The sequence below is a fragment of the Pezoporus wallicus genome, unplaced genomic scaffold, assembly GCF_028554395.1.
Source record: "Pezoporus wallicus isolate ANWC-B61680 ecotype Strahan unplaced genomic scaffold, APGP_CSIRO_Pwel_v1 contig_3952, whole genome shotgun sequence".
Classification (NCBI taxonomy): Eukaryota; Metazoa; Chordata; class Aves; order Psittaciformes; family Psittacidae; genus Pezoporus; species Pezoporus wallicus.
In genome coordinates this window covers 7644126-7663236 of record NW_026635034.1, presented here as the reverse complement: position 1 = coordinate 7663236, position 19111 = coordinate 7644126, and the positions used below count along the sequence as shown (strand labels likewise).

Here is a 19111-nt window from a genome sequence, read left to right as displayed (position 1 = left end):
AACGTGAAACCGGCCTCTCACCTCCATCCCTGGGAAACTAATGGAACACCTTATCCTCGGTGCCATCTTAAGGCATATCAAGGATAAGAAGGTTATGAGGGGCAGTCAACATGGCTTCACCAAGGGGAAATCATGCTTGGCCAATCTCTTAGCCTTTTATGAGGAAATAACACGGTGGATGGATGATGGCAGAGCGGTGGATGTGGTCTACCTTGACTTCAGCAAAGCATTTGACACAGTCTCCCACAGCATCCTCACGGCTAAATTGAGGAAGTGTGGTCTGGATGATCAGGTAGTGAGGTGGACTGTGAACTGGCTGAAGGAGAGAAGCCAGAGAGTTGTAGTCTATGGGGCAGAGTCTAGTTGGAGGCCTGTAACTAGTGGAGTGCCTCAAGGGTCAGTACTGGGACCGGTATTATTTAATATATTCATCCGTGATTTAGATGAGGGAATTGAGTGTACTATCAGCAAGTTTGCTGATGACGCTAAACTGGGAGGAGTGGCTGACACGCCAGAAGGCTGCGCTGCCATCCAGCGAGACCTGGACAGGCTGGAGAGTTGGGCAGGGAGTAACTTGATGAAATATAACAAGGGAAAGTGTAGAGTCCTGCATCTGGGCAGGAACAACCCCAGGTTCCAGTATAGGTTGGGGAACGACCTGTTAGAGAGCAGTGTAGGGGAGAGGGACCTGGGGGTCCTAGTGGACGACAGGATGACCATGAGCCAACACTGTGCCCTTGTGGCCAAGAAGGCCAATGGCATCCTGGGGTGTATTAGAAGGGCGGTGGTTAGTAGGTCGAGAGAGGTCCTCCTTCCCCTCTACTCTGCCCTGGTGAGACCCCATCTGGAGTATTGTGTCCAGTTCTGGGCCCCTCAGTTCAAGAAGGACAGGGACCTGCTGGAGAGAGTCCAGCGCAGGGCAGCTAAGATGATTAAAGGAGTGGAGCATCTCCCTTATGAGGAAAGGCTGAGGGAGCTGGGTCTCTACAGTTTAGAGAAGAGGAGACTGAGGGGTGACCTTATTAGTGTATATAAATATATAAAGGGAGAGTGTCACGAGGATGGAGCCAGGCTCTACTCAGTGGCAAACAATGATAGGACAAGGGGTGATGGGTACAAACTGGAACGCAAGAGGTTCCACTTAAACTTGAGAAGAAACTTCTCAGTGAGGGTGACGGAACACTGGAACAGGCTGCCCAGGGAGGTTGTGGAGTCTCCTTCCCTGGAAACATTCAAAACCCGCCTGGACACATTCCTGTGTAACATTATCTAGGTGTTCCTGCTCCGGCAGGGGGATTGGACTAGATGATCTTTTGAGGTCCCTTCCAATCTCTAGCATACTGGGATACTGTGATACCCAGCCACCCCCGCCCGGAGCAACTGCAGGCCAACAGGGCCCAAGGCAAGCGGCTGGATGGGGAGCACAGATACCTCACAGAAAGCAGTTTCATAAAGCTTACAAATACTGCAAAGTCGTAGGGTGATAACAATAAATAACCTGCTGCACCTTTACGATTCTAACACCACCATCAGCCGCAGCAAATGGCTGCTTAGTCCTTACTTCAGTTGAGGAGCATGGCATCTGTTGCTTGGGGTCCACCTGCATTCCAAAGGAAGCACTTTGGAATGGTCACTGCTTCTACTCTACCTCAGAAAATGGACTGTAATTTACTATTCAAACTTTATGCTAAGAATACTCAGTGAATTGAAGTAATGCTAACTTAAAATTTGCCTTGTATTTTTCCTGCGTTTATAGTCTTCCTTCAAAAATCAGTGTAGTAACAAGTAAAGTACTCCTTCTGCCTATAAGATGTTGTATGGTCTTTTTCCAAGCATTTCCGTACCATCAAGAAGGTCTCCACATTCATGAGGACATGAAAGCTCCCAGATCCTGAAGCTCCTGGTGGACCCAAATCACCCCTTAACCTGTGTTGAGACAGCTCACAGATCAAATACAACCTTATACCCAGCCTGCTTTGGTGCTGGTACACTCTCCTGGTATTGGCTAAAATACTCCCACTGCAGATGTCTGACTATTTAGAAACATACAAAACCACAGGGCAGACTTAGGTGCAAGTTCAATTATAGTTAGAGCACTGGGAGCTTCTAGATGGACATTTGTTTTATTTTTAAATATAACCAACAATGAAATATGAATAGCTTTAAATATGAATAGCAATTCTGCTGTAAAAGTTCAAAATCACATAGCTCCATGCCATACACTCAACATTTTGCATTCTCTCTCACTCATCCTGGAAGATGTATTTGTGATGTAGAACCTGCAACTTAGTCCTTTCAGCCTCCCTTGGCTTCTGCAATCCTGATTTCTCTTTGTCACTGACAAAGTGACAAAGGGGGGGGGGGCAAAGGTTTTAACTAGTATTTTTAAAAGAAAAAAACATCTGTCGTTTGGACAAAGTTTAATCACTTCACTAACCACAGGTACCAAAGTATTTCTAAAGGGGTCACCAAATGGTGTATCAACATCTATGATATAATGAAAACCATTCAGTCCCCTGCAGTGACTTTAGATCAGTGGCTTCTTGTTGGTGACCTGCAGGAATCCACACACTAATTTTAAGAAAACCACAACTGAATGTTAGTAAAAACTGAGCAGTTTTTATTAATAGAGCAACAGAGGCTCCACGCCTCTGTCTTTCTGCAAGAGACAGTTAAGAGTCACTGACCTGGACAAATACGGGTTTTGGAAGTTAACTCCTTTATGAGCTGCTGGGACTCTTTGTCCTCATGACTGTCACACCACTATTGGTAACCTCTGAGATTTTGGAGAAAGCTCAGAGACACTGTGAAACACCTTAAAAACCTAGTAACTTACATCCCAGATGAAGGTAGAAAGGCATTTCTAGAGGTCTGATAAGAGGTGTAATTCTGTTCACACATTAACCATAATTAGCCAAATAACTTGGTATTTGTGATAATCATCATCACTGAAATGGTTAATGTTTACTTGAAGTTGCTGCCATTACATTTTACAGCTCTCACTTCTCCAAGATGAAAGGAAGTAATTTTCATGTTCAGGTTAGTAAACTCCATTACCAGACCTCTGTTCAATTGTGCTTCGCACAGGGCATCTCAAGTGTTGGAATCTTATACTCCCTAACCCAGTATAATGTCACTGAGCAGCTGATGCTGAATTCCTATGCCCATGGGCCCATGGATGCTAGTAACAGGAAGAATTATTGACTTTCTTACACACAGTTTTGCCTACTTGTTCCAAATAATCTACTGGCTATTTCAGCCGCTGCCTTCTCAAGTTTGTATGTCTTTTTGGTGCATGTACCGGGAGGCTGAGACAGTTTATTTTCCCCCTAGCAGCCCTCATAGTGCTGCGCTTTGTATTGGTATCTAGAAAGATGTTGATAAGACACCAGCGTTTGGCTTCTGCTGAGCAGTGCTCCACAGCATCAAGGCTGTCTCTCCAATATCCCACTCACCAGTAGGCTGGGGGTGGACAAGATCTTGGGAGGGGACATAGCCAGGACAGCCGACCCCAACTGACCAAAGGGATATTCCATACGCTATGATGTCTGCTCAGCAATAAAAGCTAAGGGAGAAAACATGTTTGTTACTACAGTTTGTCTTTCAGAGCAACCGCTACACAAACTAAAGCTCTGCTTCCCAGGAAGTGGCCAGACATCACCTGCTGATGGGAAGTTGAGAATGAATCTCTTGTTTTTCTTTGCTTCCACGTGCAAACTTTGCTTTTGCTTTATTAAACTGCATTTATCTTGACCCATAATTTTTTTCCATCTTATTTTCTACCCTTCCCATCCTGCTGAGGAGGAGAGTGATAAAGTGGCTTGGTGGGCAACCGGTCCAGCCAAGGTCAACCCACCACAGCATACATACAGGTTTGTATCAGTAAAATTAGTTGTCACTCAATATGCTTTGTAATAAATACTGGTAACTGTACAAGCCATACAGTGACAAATCTATAAATGTAGAGGTGTTTTGTATTAGAGTTGCATAGGGACATAGTTTAGGATAAAGCCTGCAGGAGTGCTACTAGCTCTGCTCTGTCCCCCTCGCACCACAACTCCTATTTACTGCATTTTGTTTCCCTTGGTTGCCTGTGTCAGGATTTTTATGGGAGTCTTGATCCTTTCCCAGAAGTCGCACACATAATCACTCAGTGTATCCGTCTTCAAAGAACAATAAAAAAATGGGAGAACAATACCACAAAGAGCTGTTTTAGAGAGCTGATGGGTGAATTGGGATTAAAAAGTGGGATTTCTTTGGTCTTCAGAACTGTGTTGAAAGAAGTTTAAGCTTTTCCCTAGGAGGATTCCTGTGTACAAAATGACTGAAATAATAATAATAAAAATCTCCATGGCATAGTAAGCGGAAAAAGGAAAAAAACATACCTTTCTATGCTTGTGTTTGTGTTGAGGAAGTCTCCTTCTGTTACACAACCACCGATGCCTCCTGAGAATATTTGAAAATTATCTCTTGATATATAGACTTCCAACATCTCTTCCACCTCTACTCATGTCCTTACAGGAGACAGATGTGGTCTCTGAGGAATGTCCCTGTTAAAAGGGGATCCTTCATTTAGTACAGAACAGTTAAAAGCATTCTTGATCTACTGTCCTAATAAATTCCTTTCGTTGTCCTTTAATGTAAATAGTGTTTCTCAGTTATGGGTAGAGTATATGACATTATGGCTGTATATTCTGGGCAAGCAGAGTTGGCAGCACTAATTTACACAGGGAGTTGAGAATAATGGAATATCATTAGTGTTCTGGCATATATATGTAAATATAAGCAACTGTAAAGGAACTACTCTTGGAAGTCTCTTGTACAAGTAGTAGTTATTGAGCTAAAATAATTACATATGTTCTAAGTATCAGCATTCTTTCCCATACAGAAAATTAAAAGTCTCAAGTCTTCACTGACAAGTCATTGCTCTCAGCTTGCTAATGACCAAATATGCATCACCATCCTTTTATTGGTTTTTGGTTCATCTCTATATTGGTTTTAATTTTGGTTCCAGTTAAGTCATGATCAAAAGCAGTTCATCAACACTTACGTCAGGTGGGACTTGCGAAGAAGTTCTATCTTCTTGAAAGTCAGTTTGTACGGAACTAGAGAGGATGGGATTTCTGAGCCTCATGTTTTAAATCTATTGACTTTTTTTGGTAAATGATTTCAGTCAGACACTGTTCTCACCTATACAGTGCAGGCATGGTCTTGTTTAGTTTGCAATGGTACCTAAATGTGCTTAGCATTTTCTAGACCCTGTCCCTTCTCTGGGAAGTGCAGCTGGAGAAGGGTTGCTTTAACAGATTTGCTTTGTAAATCATTTGACTTTTGCAGCTCATTTAAAGATTGCTTTTTTGCACAGCCACAGGTATTTCCAAACCAGTCTGCACTGCCTAAGGCTGCTCCCAACCTACACTGCTGTACTTTGCGCTACAAGAAAATTAACCCTACTCTGCAACTGGCTCCCTCTTTTACACAGCTATACTGGACCTGTAATAAAGCAAACACTACCTTCCCCAAACACTCTGTTCGCAATAAACGTTTTATTTCCAGTCTGAGAAATTGTTTTGTTTTTTAACTTTGGAAAACAAACCATTTTACACTTCAAAAGGGCAGGCTACCAAGTGCAGCAGCCTGCCTGGTGCCAGCCATCTCCCAGTCTCACTGCAGCAGAGCTCAGCCATCCACACCAGAGCCTTCACACCTGCCACTGCAGCACCGATTGCTTCTTCCATCACTCCCAAGCTGTTTTGATACCTTTCCAGTTTCCTGCTCTGTCTGTCCTGCCCTCTCTCCCCTATACTGAGTAAGTCACGAACTGGCTCAGCCCGCCCCAGATAAAAGATTGTGCAGACAACCTGCTACAGCAATGAAACTGTGTTGAAGCTTTTTTTCTGTGTGGTGTATGCATATAAACAGAAAAACTGTGCAGCATCCTGTAACCACAGTATAGGATCCCTCACACAGGAGACCTGCTCCACTTGACCTGTAGGGACCTTTTCCCCCACTGAAGGCTTAAATCCCCCTAAATCTCATTTTTTCTTTTTTTCTTTTTTTCAGTGTTCTGCAACCCTTGACCAAAGCTTAAAAGCCTAAAACCCTTAAAAGGCTGCATAACACCAGCCTTTGGGGAGCACTTTTACAGGTCCTACGTTTTATAAATCACATTACCCTCTCTTCCTCCATATCATTACTCTATCTGCTGACGTTACAAAAAAAAAAAAAAGCAAAAAGCAAGCCAGTTGCATTTTGGTCCTTCCTTCCATAACACATGTGGTCCTAAACAGGCTGAGTGCCCCTAACATACCCACCACCTCCCCCCTTCACAACAAGGCAGTGAACACCTCCCTCCTGCATCTCTAAGGAGAATTCATCCATTCTAAGGCCTTAGAAGCCTTTTGCCCTCTGGCCGTGGGCTTGCCCCAACCTTGAAGTGGAGGAGCTGGGGCACCCCTGGGAACATTTGCCCCTCCTTCATGGACCAACTCTCCTGTCCCACTCACACCAGGTGGCACTGTTGGTTTTCACTGTACGTGCGCACTGTTCCACCTTCCCCAACACTGACACTCATGGGTGCTGAACCTAAAAGCCGTGATTCTCAACCTTCTTCAGTTCTGAATCCCTACTCTTTTCCTATTTGAAGAGTGGGCCTATTCAGATATTTAACATGGGGAGACCACTCTGTAGAACCTCTTTTTCTGACTGCATTCCTGGCAGTCACCAGAGGAGTACCCTATGGACTCCCAGGACTGTACACAGCCATATGTTTAAGCTGGTGAGGGCAGTACCTAATAAAAGTATGGTCTTTGGACAAGCACAAAGAGAGATCCAGATCTTTTAAGACTATCGAAAAAAACCCACCATGCTAGAACAGAGGTCTTTATCCTTCTTAAGATGTTAAATACCCTGAACTAAATTTCATTAAATAATTCCCACTTGCAACTCTTATCAATACATAATACATAATCTTCCCTCTTTCACTGTGACCTCTGTTACTGCTTTTATCGCCTCCATAAACTATTGCCTTCTGAAGATGCATGTTCTCATAAACTTGCTTTGACTTGCTTAAATTTGTTGGAGGGAAAGGGGTGTTCAGCTTGATCTGTTTCTTCTGTACACAATGCTCTTCATTGACTCTACCCTTGTCAGCCCACTTTGAATTTCTAACAACTGAAGGGACAGTTTGTTTGCTTGTGAAGGAACACCCAAAGAGCTGTTTAAAGCTAAATGGAAAAGCAGGTTACTTATCACTTAATATAGTTACAATTTCCTTGATACTTACACCACTTAGATGATGCTTAAACATGAAAAAGTATTCACTAGCTAATATACCTAAGAGTTCCCTATTGCCTGGCACCCTGGCACCCACTTGGCTTAAGTGTCTTGCCCAACCCTAAACTAGGCCAGTTGAATTTGCAAGTTCAATGAACCAAATTACTAGATAATTATAAAATCTCTATTTTTGTTCAAGGGCTGTCCTTTGAGGAAACACAATACTCCTTAAAATAAGGATGAAATCCACAGCAAATATGACTGAAGTGAAGTGGAAGTAATAGTTATTGTTCCATTGAACACAAGGAAGATGGAGCCTGATAAAGAAATGGAAAGTTAAGAGTAATGAATGCATCATTTGTCCATGTATCCAGAACAGTTTCACATACACTGCTACTGCATTTGTCTTAAAAAAAAAAAATCACTGTTCCTGTGCAAGAGTAAAACTTGACTTTCAAGTGAAAAAGCAATGAAATACAAGGAAAGATTAAGCCATTCCATCCCTTTTCCATTTTAAAATATAACATCTTGAACAGAATCAAATGGTGCTACTTGTCTGCTGGCAACTGGTAGCTGAAGGAGGAGGCTTATTCCCTGTTGCTGGCTGCCAGTTTCTTTTCCAGTCTCACTTCCATGAAAAGTAGATCTCCAACACATGAAAAAAAAAAAAGTCAAGTCTTTAACAAAGCACAAGAGCATCAGATTCCTAGGAACAATCAAGATTTCACCAACCTCTGCTATTGCCATAGTACAAGAGAGGCAATTATTTCACAGTTAAAAAAAAGGAATCTCTTAACATTCAATCCTACAGGAATAGCAAGAGGAAAGGATACTATAACTATGGGGAGGAAGATCTCCAAACCTTTTCCAGGAAAAATTATAATGAAAGACCCACTGTCCATACCCAAAATCTGACAGAAGAGGCAAGATGCATCCACTCAGAGGTTATGTATTTCTACTGTCAATACTGCCCCTCATTCCTAGCCAGAGCAAACACAGCGGTCCTGGCTACTCCCAAGACCCGCTTTCAGTAAGGTTTTCCAAGTACAGCAATGCTCAGTACTCAGCCAAAAAGCCTGGATTTATGTCATTCTCCCAAACAGTTGTGCTAGGTTGAGGGGGTACTGTGAAATTCTGAGCCTTTGTGTGCTAATCTCCAAATCCCAAACTGTAGCTGTTTCCCTCCACCGAGAGACCTTCATGTGGTCCCCAGGTGAATCGGGGTCAGGGCTAAAAAAGGGAAAACTGGAGCTCCTTAGGAGAGGCTCCTTATATACATATTCTGAAAGCACAATCTCACACTATTTAAAACAAGCTATTTATAAAGTCTTCATAGATCTTTAAATATGAGAGGCACTTCAAAATTAGTTTGACTTATAATTTCAGCACCAGACATTGTTTATGACATGACTGATGCTGCAAAATTAGAAGATCAAACTAATAACCTTTAGTGAGTGCATAGTTAACCATCAGTTTAACCATTATTTCTACTAGCAGGAGAAAGCTTTTTATTGAGACTACCCAGTGCTGAGAAGCCCACTGCAGACAGCAGAAGAATCAGGCATAAAATGGCATGCAATGCAAACCCCATTTCCCAGTTCATATTAGGAGGAAAAAGCTTTAACCTACCCCCGCGTTATTGCATTTAGCAAGAAACATGTGGAGCTTTTAAATTATTTTCTACAGAACAAATTCTGCTAGTAGCTCTACAGTTGCCTCAAAAACCTCATGATGCATGGCACAATGATACAGCCCTGTTCCACTGCCCCATGTGCATCCCTGCAGGGCTGTATTCACCAGGGTGGCATACAAATATGGAATCGCTATCATTTAAAACAGATTTGCTGTATATTACTGTGACATACAGATCTCGCTTTGGGAAAAGAAATCCCTTCTCCTTATCCACCTTAAACACCTGCTGTTGTGGCAAATGGAAGCCTCGCTAGTATACAACCAGCATCAGCTAAGCATAGCTAATGAAAGGCGGAAAGCGAGGTCTGAATTCCGCACCGGCCGGCTCCCCGCCGCCTGTCACCGTATGCTCAATGCCCCAACATTATTACTGTTCAAGCTCCTGGGAGGACCCGAGGCCACGCTGCAGGTGCAGGCTCGGAGGCGTTCAGCGCACCCCGCAGAGTAGCCCGACACCGCCGTGCAGACCCCGCTCGCTGACGGCGCGGTGACCGCTACAGGGCTGCACGCACCCAGCGCGGCTCTACAGGTCCCGCTCCGCACCGGCGGCGGGGCTGGGGCTCTGGGTGGGAGGGAGCCCTCCTCCTGCGGGCACCACGCAGCCTCCGAGCCCGCGCTGCCCGGCCCGGGGGGAGGAGGAGGGCTGCTCCCGCGGCCGGCCGGGCCCTTACCGATGCGCCTCACGTAGTGTTTTGTAGGAAGTTTCCACGCTCCCCGGTTTAATCCGTGCACAGGCGGGTTGGAGAGGAGCGCGGCTGAATAGCGGGGGAAGGGGGCGGGCGGGGAGGAGCAGGCGGCAGCAGGAGCGGCCGTGTCGAATGTTTTAGGGCGGCTTGAGCATCTCCCGGCGGGGTCGCAGCGAGGGGAGCCCGGGCGGGCCGTCGGGGCTCCAGCCTGGGCTCCCGACCGCCGGCGAACCGGGCCCGGAGCCGCGGGGAGCCCCGCGCACCGCCACCATGGGCAGCAGCGCGGGCGCGGAGGACACGGGTTGGTAGCGCTGGCGGCGCGGGGCGGGGGGCGGCGGGTCTGACCTTGCGGCACCGCCCGGCCCGCACCCGGCCGGGGGTGGGGGGTGAAGGCGGGAATGTGCTCTCGCAGGGGAGCCGGGCCGGGGGGGAGCGAGGCGGTGTGTGCGAGCCCACAGCAACAATTGCTTTGCAGGAGGCTCAGCCTCTCGCAGGCTCCATCCCTAGGGAAGCAGGCACCACTGGTCCACGTTCACAAGTTAAGCATGATGCGAGTGAACGAACGTTTCATTCTCCTGCCTCTCTGTATTATCTAAACCTAGACCACAAACATGAAGTCACAGCACAGGAGCTCTTGTAGCTGGAGACTCCAGGCTTGTGCTTTTACGGAGGATACAGTCTCATTTCTGCAATCCATTGCTTGTCTGAAGGCTGGAACTGTCACTGTCTGGCTGCTGCGCTGCAGGGGAATGCCATATATGAGAAAAAGTGTTGCTTGCACCCTGAGCTCCATGCCACACAAACACTGCCTGTTTCTGTGGGGATTTGCTCTCCTTGCAGAACAGTTCACCACCACGCCTTCATTTGCCAGACATCCATGCCCTGGCCTTCCTATCTTATACCTCCCTATATGTTTTCTAAGAAATCTTACCCTGAAGAAATGGTCTTCTCCCCAGCAATTTAGAGAATACAGGCAAGCAGTGTAAACCTGAGCATGACAGGCTGGCTGTGTGGTAACAGAGCTGGCTTTGCAGGACTTCTAGCCATGTTTTATTAGCTCAGCTCAGACCCTTAGGAGAATCCAAATTCATGCTGATTTCTGTTTCATTACATCTTCTTCTCCATTGTCTAACCCTTTCGCCTCCTGTGCCCAATTCCTGTAACAGCAGTCCTGGAATACAGTTCACTTTCCTTGACCAGATTGTTAAGGACAAACGAGGTGCTTCTGAAACTCCCAGAGGATACCTGTTTATGTGCCTAACCACACCAACACCTTTTAAGTCAGGTTTGCTGTCACTCACACACAAGCCTGGGACTGAAGCTATTTCAAGTACCTTCAGAATGACCATGCACCAGCAGCTGGGCTGCAGACATCCAAGGGGAGAACAGATGGCAACTGATTCGGTCCATTTTGTTACACGCTGTCGTTTACGAAGTGAGCTTTCGGGCACCTGAGGCTTAATCATGCCAAGAGGATGAATGCGCCCAGCTTGAGCAGACGTTTAAGGTACTCATTTCCAGTACTGAGCCATTACAAAAAAACTCCATGGTGGGTTCTGTGAGGGAAGGAAACCCAAAATACAAGAAAGATCACTGAGGAAGTCCTTCTTTAACACTTACTGGATACTTTCTTAATCTCAGTATCTCTGAAAACATAAGGGTGAAAGCTAGGTGTGGAAAAAGTGACACTCAAACCACCAAAGAGCTGGGGCTGGGATCTTCAATTTGCACCAAACAAACACTGGCAGAGTTGGGCTGGTGATGCTGCTAGAATAAGGATTTCATCATCTTTCTTCTACCTGCCTTACAATATTTAGTGGCCATGGTGCTCCCCTTCACCCTCCATAGGTGCAGCCACCATCCCCAGCTCATACCTCCATTCTGCTTACATCAATGGTCTGTGTGCTAAGATATTTTCCTCATTCCTATTTTCTCTAGGACTCAGATTGTTACTTCCTGGCCTCACAAGGGTCTCCAAAGGCCTTTTATTTCACAGCAGGATGTTAAGGAGACTTTCTTTATGCCAGTGTTTTTATATGGGCAATGAATCAAAGGATGACTAGAGTCTGACCTATAAAAAACATCAAGAGAGATTAGTCTGAGGCTAGCACCTACAAAATGACTCTGCAGATTCTAACTGATATAATGCCTGTCCTCATCATACTGCCCTAAAGGTTATCCTCAAGGATTTCTGGATCCAGGCCATGTTAGTTAGTATTCAGAGTCTTCTGACTCACAACTTGACACAAACATTGCAGCAAAGGAAAGGATATCTGAGTAACTGGGAAAGGACATCGAACCTGCATGCAGCACTGAAATGTGAAAACAATAAAAAGGCACTCAACGTCAGTCCTGGTACCACAGTAATTAGAGCAAAAAGTTTTCCAAACTTTAAGGCTTTAATTACAATTTCTGAAATTCAGGACAAGGAAGAGAAGAACACAAAGCTATATATCAGAGTTTTCCAGAACCAATCCTGTCCACCCCCAGCAAAGCGGCCACTGTTTTCTGATGCAGCTGTTTTAAACAAACTCTTGCCAAATAAGACTAACATACCTATTTCTTACCAATCCATGTTTCAGCATCAGTCAGGCTTTGCTCAGAGGTCTACCACATAACATCTCCTGACAAGCACATCATGTACAAGCAAATCGCACTAATCCCAGTGTGTAACCTGCAAGAGTAGTAAGACTGGAAGTCATATTCTTGGAATATGATGGTGAAGAAATGTCACCTCAAACACATACATATTTCTCTGGACTCGGCTCAAATGTGGGGTTCTCCAAGGCCAGCCTGTCCCTAAGATTTCTCTGTCTTCCAAGACAGCAATTGTTTTTTTTGGGGGGTCTGGCTTCCCCAGGTAATGTCTAAATATTATTTTCCCTTATAAGCCTTTAATTTAATTTTTACAAACCAGTGTCCAGGACTTTTGGAAAGTATTTTTTCCCCTTAACTGGCTCTCGTTCAAATCAACTTATTTGTGACATAAATTTGTGCTATTGAACCTTCTGTGATTCCTTTGTTTCCCACAGAAGGTCAAACTTAAAAGAAACACTGGAAATATGCCCAATACAAACCTGTACAACAGGTGGGCTTGATCTGTGATATGTTTTCAAAAAGTAAATACTGATTGGTTTTGACATTACTTCTAATTCCCATAGTCCATATCTGTGTCTTTTCTGCAACTTGACTTACAACAGTAAGAGAAAAACAAAGGATCTCATACACAGCTCTACAGAATAAACAGAACATTGGGTTTAATCTGTAGTAAATGTGTAAAGAATGTGATAGGAAAACATATTATTTAATACCTTATATAATGAGGGTTATTGCAAGAAGAGACTTTTCTTGCCCTTTTAATACTTGTTTTAAAATTTTCATTCTTTAGGATAAAATTTAGAAATCCCACGAATTCTGAAGTGAGAAAAGAGACACCAAATGAGATAAAAGTTCTGTCCATTTCTGTCTTCTTACGAATACCAAATCCTATTCTTACTTTTTCTGTTGCTCTTAATTGTAGGCTGTCTCAGGAGATGGCTACTTTCAGCTATGACTCAGTACAGAGTAGAGATACTGGAACTCCCTTTAAACTGGCTGCCAGTGCAGGTACCTGAAGCAGTGTAGCCATGGCAGCACCCAGCTCTGACTGGCCTAATTACTCTGCCAAGAAATAAAGGGATACTGGGAACTCCCTGGGGGAAAGACAGTTGAATTGTTAACAGAAAGAATTTCCCCGTGAGGCACGTTTGTTAAATAGGTGTTAACAGCAAAAAAAAAAACTCAAGCTCCAGCCTTTGTCCTTTGGCACTTGTGATGTCCCAGTCCTTCCAATTCTCCTCCTGTCTATAGAGACAAAATAAACATGTGATTTCAATATCTGATAGAAAACCTGAAATCAAAATTATTCCCACCCCAACTAAAATCTATATGTAAGACCTCCTTAAAAAGACAAAAATAAAAGTCTCCTGGCTGGAAACATACACAGCTCTCCTGGTGACAGTAGCAGGGTGGACATCTTGCCTTCCTAACACAGAGGGTCAGTCTCCAGAGGTTCACGAGGAGCATGTGTTTACTATGCCTGTAAAAATGGCAGGATATGGATGCGTTTAATGGGGAAGACCAAGCAGAAGAAACAAATGAGAACAAGATTTTGGGGAAGGGAAATCCCTTCTGTTATCTTTTTTCCTCACCAAGTTTTCCTCATACACAAAAGTGGACACACATAGAGGAAGATGAACGAGCAATTTTACCAATATGCTCATTTTCTTACAAGCTCAGAATGCACGCAGCATTTTTCTGAAAATGGAGCCCAAGACTTCACTCAAATTGCACACACAATGTTTTGTTTTACAAGTTGGATTTATTTATTTAGCTTTATAAGCTAAATTACATAAGCAAAGACCACATTGATTGGCTGAAATTCCCTCTGAGGTCAATGCAAGTTTAACTACTTTAAGGAGTGAGGTGTAAAGCCATTTCAGAATTTCTCCAGGTGGAGACCTTGGTGAATATTGCCAAATCAGAACTTGTAGGTTTAGCCCAAATCTGACAGAATGCTGTTTGAAACAGCCATGTACTGAAATGGCTCCATTTTGAGGAGACAGAGAGCCAGAAAGCTGTGAGTTTGCTGTCTCATAACAGAGGCCAGTAAATGGATGGTGTGTAGAGGCTGAAAGTTGCAACTTTATCACATTAATTTAAATGTGAAAAAGCAACAGGACATTACTAAAATCCAAACTGCTTTTCATTTCCAAATGTTCATATGCTACAGATCAGATATACACACCCCATTCAAATTTAAACAAAATTATTCTACTTTTCTATACAGGCAAAGAAGCAATAGAGGTGCAAATCCCCCAGAGTCACCAGGATGTGATGCCCAACGATGAGCAGTAATTACTGCAGCAACAGTTCAGCCAGCATGAGTGTCAACGAAATGTCTGCCTTCTCTCTGACTTTAGAACAAAAAACTGGCTTTGCCTTCGTGGGAATCTTGTGTGTTTTCTTGGGACTTCTAATTATCAGATGCTTCAAAATTCTGTTAGACCCCTACAGTAGTATGCCTTCATCTACATGGGAAGATGAAGTTGAGGGGTTGGATAAAGGAACATTTGATTATGCGCTTGCATGAAAACTCACAGAATATCCTGCCTTATATTTGATGTTGATTTCATTTTGGAAACCAACTGTTGTTACATTTGTTATACGTACCTGTGTTTTGGAGATATGTTGGTGCCATCCATTTTGTTAAATAAATATTTGTTGCAGACTCAAAAGGCACTGCATGTTGCTTTTGTTTGAGTAACAGTTAAAGGATAGATAAGAAATGGTTAACAGCAAATAAATACTACAATAAACAATTCACTAGAAAGTTACCATGATCAAAAAGTATTTTCAGAATCAAATGATACCTGCCTCTTCAGAGGAGGATCTCTTTTCTACTGAGTCTCATGATCAGCTGTGAAAGGTGAAAGATAAAAGACATTCACGAAGAGTGAATGCTTAAGTGTAATTCCTTCCCATCTCATCTGACAGTTTTCTGAAGCTCACAGGCTGTGCTTGTATACTGAGAATATAAAAATGGAGGACAACAACTGGCTGTGGCTCAGAGGAGGTGCTTGCAAGAGGTGTGTGTCCATGTTGCTGGGACAAAAGGAACAAGGGCTGTTCTATGCACTACAAACAACAAGGAACTAATGGGAAAGCTAATGATCACATCAACTAACTTACCTCTCACCTTCCAAGAAGAGCAGGTGCTGTACCAGTGACTGTTTATAAAGAAAGTGTACATTGCTTCTCCTGTATGAAACTTGATGTGGTCCTCTGCAAACAGTGCGTAACTCATATGAGAGTATTTTTTGATAGGTTTCCCTTCTCCTTGTCTACAGCAACAGAAAGTCAAGCAGAATTAGTGGAAGGGAAACAAACATCATCAAGGAAGTTTTTTGATTCTACAAATATTCTGCAACACAAAATATATTACCTGCTTAGACCTCCATTCTGAACCAACACCACTACAGTGGTGAAAAAGTGAATGTTAGGTAAATTCTTAGAGTCTGAATTGGTCAAAGCATGGCACTTTTTTACTCCACTTGATTATGGAAGAAGATTCAGTTGAAACTCGAGCTTAACCTGTCTGGTTTACAGCTCCCAGCAGTAATTGCACTAGCTTGGCAAGGCCAAAGCAGAGAGAGTCATGCTGAACACACATCTGTAGCTCCGAGAGGGGCAGGGGTCTAGAGCTAACTGGAGATCTCTGTACTCTCCAGCCTCTCATCACAGTTGGTTCTTCTATTCATGCTCCTGTAACTGTGCACAGAGTATGATCTGGATTGTCAGACTGAAGAATCAGTCGTAGGAGCTTCTATCAAGGCAGAAGAACTAACAGTGAAAGCAGAGACTCAAATCTGGGTATTCAAGGTCACCCTCACATACACAGCTGTTTAGCAAGTGTGACAACACTTGACACAAATTCAATTCAGATTTTAAGAAGGGTGGCATTAGAATTTTAAGCAGTCACTTTTGCTAAACAGCTCTGTTTGCAATGAGGAGCAAAGACAAGGAGATCAGTTACAGCAATTGGTTTCTTTTGCATTCTGAAAAATACATATTGTCCCTTTTGACCTATATACTAGGCAGAGGCAGACAGTGGAATAGAAGACCTCAATTGCCATTTTGAATATGAAATACTTGATTGTACAGGGAAGCACATGAATCTCCTGTCTGAAGGATATGAGAGGAACAGCCAACACTAATCTACACTGGTCCATTTGAATTACAAAACAATTTTGTGAATGTAAGAGCTTTTAACCTGCTTCAGATTCTGCGTAAGAAAAAATGCCAGATCTTCAGAGATTCAGGATGTTACATTTATCTTAGTTAATCTAACTGCAACATCAAAGGTAGGGATCAGTACACTGATTCATGTGACCTGTTAATGCTGGATAGGATCATCCACTACAGAGACCTGACACTGCCATTCTTTTTCCATGCACCTAATCAGCACAGCTGAGCTCTGTGCTGTCAGGTTAGAGTCCTGAAGGTATTTATGTTACCTGGGTTAAATATAGTTTGGTTATCTCTAAACTACACAGCAAACATACCCAAAGAACCCCAATACTGCTGTCCTACTTTTGTTCTTAACCCAGTCTGTTGCTGGAAGCAAGTATCAAATTCTCTTACGATTAGAAAGCTTTATCATTTCCTGCCCATCCTCCTCTGCACCCCCAAAAGACATGGGAGTGAGCCTTCCCGGTAGGAATACACAAAACATACTTTTTCAAAGGTTTTCCTTAAGTCGACAGAGTAAAACTTCAAACCGGGTTAGGTGCAAATGGTTTAAAACTGCATGTAGGACAAGGTGACCCATCAATGACTGATCCACTGAATTCTCTGGAATCTCTTCTGCATAAAATTCTTTGAGCAGAAGCCTGAACTCTTATTATCTCCATTATTATATACGCAAAACTGAAAAATAGAGAGATCATTATCTGTGCACAGAATGAGGCATAGCTGGGAGGGAAATGGAGATAACAAAAGTATTTTCAGTCCCCCTTAGAAATTTTGCAATACCATAAACCCAGTAATTATAATGGATAGGGACATTTACTGGTTAATAGTTAACAAACTAGAATGGCTCTCTAAATCACCATCCAGAAATGTTTTAAACAAGAGGGATTGGATGGTCTATTCAGTATATTAAGCAGGAGAAAAATCTGGCCAATAAGGCAGAGTCTGTAATACTTCAAATAGAGGGTCACGCTATACACATGAATAAAAGAGGCAGATTGTCCTTCCCTAAAAACACAGGATTGATGGTAAGTTAAATTATCCTGAATAAGGTAAACTTGAATATTTATGCATAATGCTAGAATGCTAAACACAAAATTAATGGCAAATAACAGTTGAGACACCTCTGGAAATACAGTGTGAAAATCAAAGTATTATTTTCAAGAACCACAGAAAGGTAAGAGACTTTGCTTTTCCTAACAGAATAGTAATATTATGGAAATAAAATAGTGAAATTACAGAATCATTTTACTTGGTAGCAAAAAGCTCAGTGTTATCAAAGAATCAGGATTTCACTCAGTCATGGAGATGGAAACAAACCTACTTTCACTGACCCTAATGACAACAGATTTGTTTTTGCTCCTTCATGCTTGAAGATGAAACACTTCCTTGCAACTTTAAAAGGCCGAAGGAAGCAGACTACTACTGTCTGTGATCAAAAATGTGTAGTAGGAGTAAAAATAATATTGATTATCCAAATCCAATAGAAGTAAAATAAACTAAATAAATGTAACGTGTTGCTGTGAGGCTTACAAAATATTTAACAAGAAAACAAATATAAATATGAGGGGGGTATAAAGTGGTATTATAGCAGAGAGGTGACAACAGAATACTATCTGTAGCTGCTGGAAGTAGTGAGAAAATATGCTTTAGCTATATCTCATACTGAAGATGGAGGACTTTTGATTATCAGCTGTTGAAATTTATTTTGAGATGTGATTTTAGAGAACATGTACATTGCTGAAGTGTAGCTATTGATGCAGCTGTCTTCCAGTGCCAAATGGCTAAATGCATTTCACTAAATTATTGAGAAATTTAGACTGGAAAAAATCTCTGGGGGGTCATCTAGTCCAACCTCTTGTGAAAACACAAAACTTTAAACAAATGCCTCTAATGGATTTATTTAACCAGATTTTGACTTCATATATTCCTTTATATAGATTAAGTCTTGTTTCTAAAACTTTCTGGTTTTACATACTCTTACAGATTTTCAGTGTCTAAGCATGCTCTGTTTTAGTCAGTTTGAACAGACCTGGACTCCTACTGAGTTATACAGGTCTATACAATCACACTCCCATATCCTCCTTAGAAGCATGTTTAGAAGCATGTTTCAAGATGTATGGATTTCCATTGTTTCGATAGCTTATTTCAAAGCCATGTAGGCCATCCTTGTAAGTTGCTGCAAAGGTACTTAACCTACTAAAGGCCTTAAATGTAATTACCCCTTTTGCTTTTGGGGTTTTTGTTTGCTTGTTTTTTGGAGGGGGCTGTGTGGGAAAGCGAAGGTGAGAAGCAGATTGCACAGCTCTCGTATGTTCACCTTTCTACGGGCTGCCACTCAGAGGGACCTAGAGAGGCTGGAAGAACAGGCCAACAGCAATCTCATGGCATTCCCCAAGGACAAATGCAAATCAGACTCAACCCTGCACTGTACGGGCTGGTGTCTCACTGGGAGGGAGCAACTCTCTCGGAAGGGACCGGGTGACCACATGCTACAGAGGAGTCAGCACCATGCCCTGGAAGCAATGCAGGTGAACAGTGTCCTGGGCTGCGTTAACAGGACCATAGCCAGTAGATCAAGAAAAGCAATCATTCCCCTCTAGAAACCTGAAGTTTGTCTACCTGTCCTGCCCTTCCCTGCCTTTACTTCCAAGATATTGATAAACTTG

At 43.0% G+C, this 19111-nt stretch overlaps 1 protein-coding gene and 1 long non-coding RNA gene across 3 annotated transcripts; one reads left to right on the top strand and one right to left on the bottom strand.

Moving 5' to 3' along the window:
- Positions 1 to 4451: 4451 nt before the first annotated feature.
- LOC130592676 (uncharacterized) lies at positions 4452 to 13441 on the bottom strand. The gene is made up of 4 exons (XR_008970628.1): positions 13264 to 13441; positions 12221 to 12327; positions 11543 to 11724; positions 4452 to 4550 (listed from the first exon to the last, which is right to left on the bottom strand). It is a non-coding gene; the product is annotated as an uncharacterized LOC130592676 (long non-coding RNA).
- On the top strand, positions 9555 to 14929 carry CTXN2 (cortexin 2). Of its 2 annotated transcripts, none has more exons than XM_057397156.1 (2): positions 9555 to 9954; positions 14482 to 14929. In XM_057397156.1, the coding sequence occupies exon 2, from the start codon at positions 14539 to 14541 to the stop codon at positions 14782 to 14784; it is 246 nt and encodes an 81-aa protein (XP_057253139.1). In that variant the 5' UTR covers positions 9555 to 9954; positions 14482 to 14538; the 3' UTR covers positions 14785 to 14929. The 2 variants fall into 2 exon arrangements, with proteins under 2 accessions (XP_057253139.1, XP_057253149.1); XM_057397166.1 differs by lacking the exon at positions 9555 to 9954 and adding an exon at positions 10052 to 11160.
- The last annotated feature ends 4182 nt before the right edge of the window (positions 14930 to 19111 follow it).